This window comes from Haliotis asinina, chromosome 11 (assembly GCF_037392515.1).
Source record: "Haliotis asinina isolate JCU_RB_2024 chromosome 11, JCU_Hal_asi_v2, whole genome shotgun sequence".
NCBI classification, from domain to species: domain Eukaryota; kingdom Metazoa; phylum Mollusca; class Gastropoda; order Lepetellida; family Haliotidae; genus Haliotis; species Haliotis asinina.
This window is the reverse complement of record NC_090290.1, coordinates 39540453-39553066: the sequence shown is the minus strand read 5'-3', so window position 1 is coordinate 39553066 and position 12614 is coordinate 39540453. Positions and strand designations below refer to the sequence as shown.

The window sequence follows — 12614 nt, the reverse complement described above, 5'->3', positions numbered from 1 at the left end:
ATGATACAACACATACAAGAAGCCACACATTGTCAGCATTTCACCAAGGCTGCGTCTTGCATTTACCGAAGTAGTCAGAACAGCCGTTGGCGATTGTGCTGTGTGCATGTGTATATATATTCACAAAACATAGTCATCAAACATTTCCAAACAATTCATTATTTTCTTTAGAACACCATTGAATGATAACTGACCTGGGCCCACATGCACAAAGCGATCTTAGCGCTACGACTATCTTAAGCCTAGAATGGGAGTTACAATCATTGTAGCGCTAAGATCGCATTGTGCAAATGGACCATGGTTAAAAACATTAACTTTACACTGAAATAGTGATCGATTATAGACACGTCACCCATCACCATGGATCTCCACGGACTCCGCACTGCTCTAGTGGAGGAATGGAATGCGATTCTGTTTTCTTTCTTTATGAACATGACAAGGAGCACGAGAACAAGGGGCACCTGTCTTGGGCATCTGTCTTGGACGCGCGGAGAGGGTACACAAGATACTGAATGACCGAGTGTTTCATGTTTATCATTTTCATTTCGGATGGTTGGTCTGTACTGATGGTTCCCTGAACTGCTTGAACCTTTTTGTCTGTATGTCACAAGGTATGGCGTTTGTCAATACATTATAATGACACTGTTAGTTGTATTATTTCTGACGAACCTTTCTTTACATGAGCTGTAAATCATTTAACCCTTTATTAATGAAGCCGATTATATTTCAATGCATTTATCGCCCAAGGGTCTAAAATGATCTCTGAATAAATATTGCAATGAATATAAATATAAAGCTATAGAGAGTGAGTTGCATTTGTCATGGACATATGTATGTGCATAAAAGCTAGATTTTGAAATGATTGAAATGGATTATGAAAAGACGAGTTATTCGTAAAACATTTGTTATGGTACGTGCATCTGTTGTCAATGTTATGTTAATTAAATGACAAGACAAATGTAAAACGATACTTTCTGCATCCCTGGCATAGACGTTCATGGCCATGTTTCAAACCAGTAACCGGAAACAAATCGTGGACATTAGTGAGTACGAAAAACATTGTCATCAGGGATGTGGAGATCAGACTCAGAACTGGGCCTCCCTCACAAAGCACTAAGGTGATCGAAAGTCACTAAGATAACCTTAGTGCAGTGTTATAGAATGAGAATTAAGGTTCACCTTAGTAAAGGCTGCTTCGTGAAAGGGACACTTGGACCCAGTTTGTTATGATTAATACTCCACTTACTAACTATGGAACAATGAGCAGCAGTTCAATATAAAGATGTGAGTGATGTCTGAGAATGTAAAATGCTCATGATATTGATCACTGGATTGTCTGTTCCAAACCGATATTTATAGACCGCCCAATATTGCCGGAGTATTGCTCAGTGTAGTGTTAAACAGTCAACAAAATGGGCAAGAATTTGTTCCATATGTGAGTTTTGTCATTGTTACAGGTTCAACAATGTTCCCAAAGCAGACAAAAGGTACCGATCCAGCAAACTCTGCTAGTGAGATGGCTGAAGAAGTACTCACTGAGGCATCTGATAGACCTAGATGGAATTCGCGGCTTGAATACATTTTATCTTTACTTGGATATTGTGTTGGATTAGGGAACTTGTGGAGATTCCCCTACATTTGTAACAGAAATGGAGGAGGTAAAACATCAATGTCTTTTGTAAGAATTCTTCGTTGCTCTAAACTTTGGATACCAATATCTCTCTATTGTTTGTAGGAATTCACTAGCGCTGAAGTCTTTTCATACCAGTGTCTCTAATTCGTTGCCGCTGAAAATAGTCGATACCAGTATGTCTCTATTGTTTGTAAGAATCATTTGTCGCTGAAAACGTTCGATACCAACATGTCTCTATGTTTTTTTAAGAATTCTTTTGCATACCCATCTCTCTTTCATATATAAGAATTCTTTGTCGCTGAAATGTGTGGATACCAATATTGTGTGTGAAATTCTTTGTCACTGAAAGGTTTAGACTCCAAGAATGCAAGAATTCTTCAAGTACGGTACGTCCCTATAACAAGTAGTGGTTCAATTAGGATAGTTTTGCAAGATGTGTTAAAGTGTCAGGTGACTGGCCTGAAAACTGCTTACATAACTAACACATATTACCAAGAAAAAACGAAGAAGATATCAATAAATGTATTCATATTCAAAATAGACTGTTTGTATGCTTCTTCATGCCGCATAAGAGAATATATTTGGTGGTTTAATGTAGGATTATCATTATCAGTACAAGTCTCAGCTACGCTGGGCAGGGCGTGTCGTCAGAATGGAGGGTCAAGTTTCCTTGATGCGAAATCTGGCGTCACCGACCAGGCTGTCCCCTCCTTCACAGGGCCCTCTGACAGGACTTGTGTTTAAACAAGACTCATCAGAAGATGACAAATCCCCCAGGCCCCCAGTATTTGAATGGACAAATTATCTGACAGTTACTCAAAGTACAACTTGAACAATCCGAATTGTTTCCATGGAAACCAGGAAAAGTATACATTCTCCAAATAGTAAAATTCACCATTTTCTGATTGATATATCAACCAGGTTTTGATGAAAAATACTGAGTGGTTTTCGAATTGTACTCTGGAAACGAAGCCCTTTTGAGACTAGTTTTCAATTCGTTTCCATAGAAACTATGAAAAATAAACGCCAAACATCTGGCTTATATATTTAAGTTTTGTTGAAATACATGTATATAGAACGGTTTTCGAGATGTAATCCGGAGACAAGGCTCACCGATCCCTTTTGAGACTAAGTCCAAAACTGTCCCTGTAGTGGACGTGGACCACACACTTCACAGACATCGCTCTCGAAACAAGGCCGTGTTTGATCCTGTACTAAACACTGACTCATTTGTATCATCGTTATTATCATAATATATTAAGTCAATATAATCCATCATTCTCCTTGTGCCTGCAGGTGCCTTCCTCCTGCCCTTTGCACTTTGCGTCATGATCTTTGGGTTTCCTCTCTTCTTCCTTGAGGTCTCCCTTTCGCAGTTCTCCGGAAGAGGAAATCCCCGTGTGTGGAGTTTCTGCCCCATGTTCAAAGGTGTGTGAATACACATGTGCATAAAATACACTTATCATCATTTGTCATTTTTTTTAAATATAGAAGGACAAAGCTCTGTCTACATTCACGCTTGTGGAGACATGAAGTCACTGCCAAAGAACATATTTTTATCGGTATCAAATACTGATGGCACCAAATGTGAGCACACAGGTGAGCGTATCCCCACAGATACACGTACTCTTGAAATGAAGTCAAATACCTTTGGAAAGAAAAACGTGAAAGATGATGGCGCCATATGGTGTTTCTAAACTGCAATAACGCCTGCAGTAAGTGTCTCCTATAAGGTAACCCGTGTTCAAGAATGGGTTAGAACCGGCCATCTGATACCGCATAGAGTGGACGTTAATATCTGCACGGTGATTCCTTGAAAAGTCTCAAATGTCTCAGTGAACGGCATTCAGTGATAACAGACGCCAACATAGGCTTGGTTATCGACAGTGGTCAGCAGATCAGGCTGGAAAGATGGAACAGTTAAAATCAAACCATACCCATCAACATCCGGATTCGAACTGGTCTTCAGCAAACCATGCTTGTCGTTAGAGGCGGCTAACGGGATCGGGTGGTCAGACTCGCTGACTTGGTTGACACATGTCATCGGTTCTCAATTGCGCAGATCGATTCTCATATTGTTGGTCACTGGATTGTCTGGTCCAGACTCGATTATATACAGACCGCCGCCATATGGCTGGAATATTGCTGAGTGCAGTGTAAAACTAAACTCACTCACTCACTCACTCACTCACTGTTAAGTTCAATTCAAATGTCTATAAAATTACAATGACAAAAATACTTTCATCTGGACGTTGTGTCAATATAGACTGTACACATAATACCTACAAGGAAAAAAGCTTTTGCTGTCTGACGTTGCTATCTGATGTCATTTCCGGTCCGTGCAGATCCGGATTATATATCTGTATGGTTGACGTGATTGATACGTGGCACCGTATTTCCACGATGATTCCTTGAAAAAAGTCAAACGTCTCAGTGAACGGCATTCAGTGATAAGAGACGCCAACATAGGCTTGGCTGTGGACAGTGGTCAGCAGATCAGGCTGGAAAGATGAAACAGTTAAAATCAAACCATACCCATCTACATCCGGATTCGAACTGGTCTTCAGCAAACCATGCTTGTCGTTAGAGGCGGCTAACAGGATCGGGTGGCTAGTATGGTTGACATGATTGATACGTGGCACCGTATCTCAACTGCCTGGATCCATGCTCATAATTGCTGATTTTTCTGTTCTGGTCCAGCTGAGATATTGCTATATTGGTTAAACAACCAGCCAAACAGCCAACCAAATCAAAGCCCTTTATGGAATTTAGAGATGTGTAATTCTACCAAGGCCACGTGAAATGCTCAAATTTGATTCGCTAATCAGTAAAACTAGACGATATCAATTGTGGATTGAAAATGCGTCTTGATTTCACGGCCGTTTCACTCCGCACGTATACAACACAGCCGCATTAATTCAGTTTGACCACCAACGTGGCTAATATGAACAAAACAGACATGACTGGAATAAAAACATAATAAAACATTCATATGATTTTACCATCATAATTATTAGGGAATTTCACAATCATATTACCGCCTACCATCAAAATATTCAAACTTAATTATAATACACAGCCGCAAACATAAACAATATCTAACATAAATATCAGAAATCCTTGCAAAAGTACAAGTATACAACATGTGCCGCAATTGATCATTTGAAATCTTACGTTACGCGTTAGAGACTATCAATTCGGTCTTATATTCTTCTAATTTACTAAAATTGTCCGTTTCTCTTCTAAATAATAGCAAGAACGTTTCCTTACATGCTTAGTGTAGCTACGATTGTAAGCACGTTTGTTTACAGTTCTGTTGTTGCCATACAGGTGTCGGGGTGGGATCCATGCTACTGTATCCAGTCTTCTTGCCCTACTACAGTATTCTTCTGGCATTGTCCTTCTACTACATGGTGCAGTCTTGCTCCAGTGTCCTGCCATGGACGACATGCAGCAACAGTTGGAACAGCGGAATGTGTATTGAAGATGTCAAGACTTCCAGTAACCTGACACCTGCAGTCGATGTGGCTAACACCAGCACCGTCGCGGATGCCTGGCAAAACGTCACCCTCTCTCACACAGCTGCTGAGGAGTTCTGGCAGTAAGATTTTTTTTTTCAAGGATAAACTCATCAATATTCTAGCTGTTTGTCTCAGAAGATGAGTCTGGACCAGACAATTGGCGGTAAGATTGTTTTCTTTTTCAAGGATAAACTCATCAATATTCTAGCTGTTTGTCTCAGAAATTGAACCTGGACCGGGCAATCACGTGTGATAAAAACATAAGCGTGTGGGACACATGACATCGTATCCTAATTGCGTAGATTGATGCTCATAATATTGATCACTGGATTGTCTGTCCAGACGCGATTATTTACTGTCAGCCGCCACACAGATGTAATATTGCTGAGTGTGGCCTAAAGCTAAATTCACCCGCTCACTCTCCATTAGAAAAGATCATCCATAAAAGGTACGGTCATTGATTATACTCTTTTGCAGGTACAGCGTGCTGAATATATCCAGTGGTTTGGAGGAGGTTGGTTCCGTCCAGTGGCATTTAGTTGGCTGTCTCTTTGCCGCGTATGTTCTGATGTTCCTGTGTATGATAGGCGGAATCAAGTCTGTGGGTAAGGTAACTGTCGTGCATAGTATCTGTATCTCTCTATCATGGTGTTAACCACAGACTTCAGAGACGATACACATCGTAACAAGGGATGGTATTGATTTACAACTTCTTTAATATTTACAACACGACGTTTCTTGACTACCCCGAATACTTGTGCTTTCATTTTCACTTGGACATAACACAAATTCCGGTACTTTCTCAAGTAAACAACTGACTAGCGCTTCATATTGTTATGACAGGTGCCACCAACCAGGCAGGATACAACACCTTGTAATGCGTACAAAGCGATAATCCCAAATGCGCACGCCAATGCTCATGATATTGATCACTAGATTGTCTGGTCCATTCTCGATTATTTACAGACCGCCGCCATATAGCTGGAATATTGTTGAATGAGGCGTAAAACTAAACTCAGTCACTGTATCCAGGGAAGCAGGATACAACACCTTGTAATGCATATAATGCCAATTTCACTCTTACAGCTGTAATATGAATGGTTAATCTTTCCCCAAAGGCTGTATATGTGACGGCTCTGTTGCCTTACATTCTTCTGGTAACCATCTTCATTCGGATGCTGATGTTGCCAGGAGCTGGAGCTGGTTTAATGCATTTCGTCACTCCCGACTTCAGTGAACTTCTACATGCACAGGTATGGGCGACATATACTAAATACATTTACATAATAGTAGATAAAAATTATTTAAAAACTCAAAGCATTATCACGAATATATAGATAGATAGATAGATATAGATATAGAGAGAGATATATAGATATAGACATAGATATATAGAGAGAGATATATATAGATATATATAGATATATGAAATATTCTATATTCAAAATGTTATATGAATGAATTAAATGTTAAAACGTCTTTTTGTCTTTAAGGGGTGTGATAAAATGCAATGTAAATAAAGCGTAAATGGGTTTTTTTCACAAATGGTTATGTGGTTTAATTAAATGCAAATCAGTCATCAACAAATGGCTACGTGGTTAAATTTTAAATTAAAAGTGAAAAGTTTCCACAAACAGTCATGTGATCAATGAAATATAAGTGTTTATTCCACAAAGTTTACACTCTCTATCATAGGGTTGGGTTCTGAATGTTATTCCAATTATTGGTTAAACCAAAGGACATGTCCCATTGCATATACAATTATATATCAATAGGTGTGGATTGAAGCATTACTCCAGGTGATGTATGAATTGGCGCTTGGTTGGGGTGCTATTGGTGCCGCTTCAAGCTACAACAAGTTCCATGAGTCATGCCTAACGTAAGTCTAGTTTTCGTGAAATGTGTTTGGTTGCTTCACCATTATGTATTGTACACAAAGAGTAATTTCATTTTTACTGGCGTTTGTGCCTAAAGTAGTCTTGACTATATTACTGGTCTCCTAAAGCATCATTTCGTCTTCTGGCCATCTATACAAGTGAAGACGGCACCATTTCTATGAAAGTTTGCTTCAATGGTACCTGCTGTCTCTCTGATCAGTTTAAAGGAGAGTGATGAGCCTTGACATTCAATAAAAAATATATCTGCTTGTTGTTTAACGCTGCACTGGGCAATAATCCCGTTATATGTAAATAATCGAGTAATATTCAGCATGAGCAATTGGGAGCCAATAACATGTATCAACCAAGTAAGCGAGCCTGACACCCGATCCCGTTTGTCACGACAAGCCTGGGTTGCTGAAGACCAATTCTATCCCGGCTCTTCAAGTGTAACTTTAACATCAATATCTCACAGAGACGCCATCATAGTGTGTGCAGTATCAGAGGGAACAAGCATCTTTGCGGGATTTGTGACATTTGCGACCCTTGGTGTCATGTCGGAGAAAACTGGCGTTCCAGTATCGGAAGTAGTTTCCAGTGGTAAATATATCAAGTAATCTACATCCTGCTCGATGTTGAACACAATGACTACAGATGGTGACCTGACTTCAGCTGCAGTGAAACTGAAGTCATTATCCCATTCTAAGAATAAATCCAGGTTTACACATGATTTTTGCTCAAAAGGTTGGACAAGTCCTCAGTGGTTTCTAAATATACAGACCCGTGAAGTTCCCGGGTAGAATAGGCCTTCCGCAACTCATGCTTGCCATAAAAGGTGACTATGCTTGTCGTAAGAGGCGACTAACGGGATCGGGTGGTCAGACTAGCTGACTTGGTTGACACATGTCATCGGTTCCCATTTGGGCAGATCGATGCTCATGTTGTTGATTGTCTGGTCCAGACTCGACCCAGTTAGTCGCCTCTCACGACAAACATAATCGCCTTTCATGGCAAGCATGGGTTGCTGAAGCCTATACTATCCCGGATATTCACGGGTCCCAAAGCATTAAAGATATCTGAAGGTAGGGGACATGCATTAATTATAATAGTTACTCACATACAACAGATTCACAATGAACTCTTAAAAACACTAACTACGCCCACCTTCAAACACATTAATTCAAATTCAACTATTGTGACTGGTTGATGCCTAAATACCCAGACCAATGGATTTATGTAGCTATCTTAAAGAATCAAAAAATATTTTCAGTGAGAGTACATTTTGTTTCCTTACTACAGGAACAGGGTTAGGATTCGTGCTGTATCCAGAAGCACTTGTGCACCTCCCGTTTCCCCAAGTGTGGTCGTTTATATTCTTCTTGATGATGCTTACAATTGGTCTTGATTCTCAGGTGAGATGTATATGTTTGTAAATTCTATATCATCTTTTAACAACTAGTTTGCCTTTACCTGACTTCAGACAGACAACCGTGATACACAGACAACCGTGATATCTGTGGGATATTTCTTACTGTTTGCAATCAGCCAAAAGAGGAAAGAATTATGAAATGTAAATGAAATCAAAGCAAGCAAGAATTTTACACTTAAGAAAACGTGTTGTTTATTGGAAATGGAGTAGAGGATGATTTCAGGACAACCATATCCACATTGTGTAGAAGTTGCATGACATTTTAAACGTTTGTTACGAAGCAACTTCCTTTTTTTTTCTTTTCAGTTTTTGAATGTGGAGGCAATTGTAACCGCTTTGGTAGACCGGCTTCCTGCCACATTGTCCAGGAGGCGACGGATTGTTACCGCTGCTGTATGTGTCGTATCCTTTCTGGTTGGAATCATATATTGCACACAGGTACTATTTGAACTTTTACTATGAAGAATTATGTTTTTATCACCAGAAGTAACATGCACAATACGTAACCCAGTTTGACGTTACTCTTGTTCGTATGTCTAGGCACGTCTACACACAGTAACAGCTCTTACGATAACGAAAACCTTTCAGAAATAGCGTCAGCCATTTTCAATTGAGATGTAAATGTGCACTATGTACATGTTGCTGTGTAGTTTTGCGGTCACAAGGCGGAATATCTTAAAGGTCACATGCAACCAAAAACCAAAAAAGCAAACATAATTAAAACACATTTATCACTTATTCATGGCATATAATATACAGTGCTGCTTTTAAAAACACAAATAAACAAAATTATAAGCGTACAATCGCGATTCAAAAGTGCAATATTTTGTACTTGGGCTTACTTCCCCCGAAACTGAGCCCTCGGGAGACCGAACCCAGTCATAGCGGGTGCATCTGCACTCAAGTGTAACGACGGCTTTCGATTGGCTCTTTCATCTGCTGATATGCTGAGGGTTCATTGTGTGTACAGAAAGATGATCTGTTTGATTGGCATTTTGGAAGTATGGCGAGTCACAAGAAAGTAAGATATATAGGTGTGAATAAACCAGACACTGAGCTTTCTCTGAGACAGAGACTGCTTACCACAATCAACAAGTTTTTTACGTAACGAGTAGATTATTTACTTGTTTGTGTACACAACCAAGATTAGACTACTGCTCACGACCTCAGACTCTGGGCATGCATACTGTTTCAAGCTCCGCGACCCTATTCACTTCACAGCTGCTGAAACCAGTTTTCCCCCCAGCACTGGGGGGAATTTAGTGAAACGTTTGAACTCCGATTTCGCGGGCTTTTCTTTCATCGCGTTCTTTTTCAACTTTACAGGTTGAATTGGCATTTTTTTATGATTTGTTTCGGTAAGTGCCTACCGAAAGGTACCAGAATCTGCAAAGTTGTGTTTTACGTTGCATGTGACCTTTAACTCAGAGTGATATAGTACACTTGTCTCAAAATGTGTTATTCTTATAAAACAACAACGGAGGTATGATTCTATTGTGCAAGCACATGTATCATAAAGATCAGCTTTTTGTTTGAATTGGTAAAGATCCAAAGTGTTCCCATGGAAACAGAATTCATTAACTAATTGAAAACATTTACATATTTGACAAGGTAGTACATAGTTGCGCATGTGTTCATTGCATATGTATAGATCAATGTAAACGTGCTTATTAGCTAATTTATAAATTAAAATATGCTCCAAGGGCCACATAGTGATCAATGAGAATGTTTGCAAACTGTTCAGAAGGTATGAGTGGGAACGTCCAACATCTCCCTTCACTTTATTAGTCTGGTAATCCGAATACTAACATGCGTCCCTTCCAGGGTGGACAATACCTGCTGCAGCTGGTTGATTGGTATATAGGGGCGTTCTATGTCTTTGTGTTCTGTACCGTGGAGTGTGTGTCCATCGTGTGGATCTATGGTGAGGCCTCTTGTCAGCTGTAATTCAGTACTAGGCACAAAAACCTGTGAAGATCAGGGATAGAATTCATCTTCAGCACCCGTTGCCTGTGGTCTTAAGTAATCCATGCTTGTCGTAAGATAGGACTGACGGGAAAGAAAGAAGAGACAGATAGTAGAGATAATTATCATTATTATCTATGATACTTCAATGAATCAGAAAGGCAGAATATAAAAAATAGTCTGACATATCATGTAACATATAAATATATAATAAAAGCTTGACATATCATGTTTCTCTATCATTTCAAGGACATTTGAAGCGTTCTTTAAATAATACATTTCAAATGGTTAATCTAAACAATTGGCCAGCTTATTTCTTTTCTTGCCTTCAGGAGTGAATCAAATCAGCAAAGACGTTGAGATGATGACTGGGAGACATCTACCTGTTTATATAAAGATCATGTGGGGTTTTGTCATCCCAGGGATACTTTCAGTATGTGATGTTCTTTTGAACTTTTGACAGTGTGTGAGCAACACAAGTGGTCCAGCATATGTCATCTCTCTTATAGTCGAAAAGATGCTCTCCACAATGTTTCAAGAATGTGAAGATGATGGTTAGAATTCAATATCCCATGCTTGTCGTAAGAGGCGACAAACAGGATCAGCTGGTCAGACTCGCTGACTTGGTGAAACGGTGTCATCGTATCGCAATTGATTTTGATCACTGAACTGTCTGGTCCAGACTCGATTATTTACAGACCGGGGCCACGTACCCGGTATATTGTTGAGTTAAATAACAAACAAACCAACAAAGCATATTGAAGATACTGTGGCCTACGGTAGTATATATTGCCAGCTCTTTCGTACAACATAGCCTGTTACCAAGTAATATACTAGTATGCCTCTCAAATTAGTGTTTTCTCATTAAGCCTTACCCATTTGTAAGACACACCTAAATACGGATCTCACACAATGCCGTCATTTCTAAGAGGCATATACCATCATGGGCGGGTCAAAAGGTGGATGCAGGGGTGCGCATCCAACTTTCGTCCTGAAACTTTGTTAAATGACCATTGAAACTCTGGTGAAAATGAAGTGTGCACCATCCTCTTCTCAATAGTGTCACACACACACAAACACAAACACAAACACACACACACACAAACACACACACACACACACACACACACACACACATTCTCAAAAAGCTGTATCCGCTCCTGCACCATCATATCATGCAGCGAGAATAACCAGCCCAATTTCTTCTCTTCAGATTGTTTTCGTGCTTACCCTATTATGGTACCAGCCCCCGACCTATGGCAAGTACTCCTACCCAAGCTACGCCTCTACTGTGGGATGGTTCATCGCGGCAGTTGCTCTTATTCCAGTGCCCTTTTATATGATACAGGCTGTGAGGAAGCACATAACCGCTCACACATTCACAAAGGTACTCTTATAGACGTACATTGTCTTCTAAATCTTGCAGATAGTTCGACATTCGCAGATACGTGTTGAACGATCAGCAAATTCTGTCGAATCTGTAGACAAGTCTGGTAGGCAACTTCAAAGCCATGTTACTGTATGATACAATACTTCGTTACCACGATTATTGAAGGCAAGTACTGGAACGGTTCTTGAGAAGCATACTGGAACGTTCTTTAGACAAACAAATTTGGACACGGCTCCGAAAGTGAATTGTGACATTCAGGATCATCAACGGCAATTTGCAATTGTGTCAGTCATAGCTTGCTTTTGGTGCAATGTACCCACTATGAAATATCAAGGGATGACAGTAAATCAAAACTTAGAGGGTTGTTCCCAGTGTTCATTTTCGAGATATTGATTATCGAAAAAGTCTTGCTTTATAATAGAGATGATCGTATACCCCTTCCATGAGTGATTAGCCAATACAAACCATTAATTTCAATGTGTCATGTTCAAAGGGGGTTGGAATCCATGAAACACACCTCCTCTAACCACGCTCACCCACGCACACACACACACGCACGCACTAGATCCGCCAAAACCGTTGGTCTGCCATATTAGTAATACCATGTTTATTTGAGTCTTGTGTACTTACAGAGTGTGAAACTGGCTCTGAAACCTGACGATGAGTGGTGTCCCTCCGATCCTCTCTACAGGGAGGAGTACAGAAGAAACTTGGTGGAATCAAAGAGTTCATTGAGGGATAACATAAAGAATGTGTTTCGAAAATGAAGTGTAGGGAAACAGAACAGATAAACCTCAAA

The 12614-nt window shown here is 39.9% G+C and overlaps 1 protein-coding gene across 1 annotated transcript; it reads left to right on the top strand.

Annotated features, from left to right (window-relative positions):
- Positions 1-360: 360 nt before the first annotated feature.
- On the top strand, positions 361-12582 carry LOC137255415 (sodium- and chloride-dependent glycine transporter 1-like). The gene is made up of 14 exons (XM_067792858.1): positions 361-496; positions 1458-1658; positions 2930-3061; positions 4964-5234; positions 5632-5764; positions 6273-6407; positions 6930-7033; positions 7507-7631; positions 8331-8443; positions 8767-8898; positions 10285-10384; positions 10758-10858; positions 11639-11812; positions 12448-12582. Exons 1-14 carry the CDS (start codon positions 361-363, stop codon positions 12580-12582), a joined length of 1992 nt encoding a protein of 663 aa, XP_067648959.1.
- The last annotated feature ends 32 nt before the right edge of the window (positions 12583-12614 follow it).

Excerpts from the sequence above, each read along its gene's own strand:
- LOC137255415 (XM_067792858.1), top strand. The coding sequence starts at position 361 with ATGGATCTCCACGGACTCCGCACTGCTCTAGTGGAGGAATGGAATGCG. Across the intron at positions 3,062-4,963 it reads TTTCTGCCCCATGTTCAAAG|GTGTCGGGGTGGGATCCATG; the intron begins GTGTGTGAATAC and ends GTTGCCATACAG. Across the intron at positions 10,385-10,757 it reads GTCCATCGTGTGGATCTATG|GAGTGAATCAAATCAGCAAA; the intron begins GTGAGGCCTCTT and ends TCTTGCCTTCAG.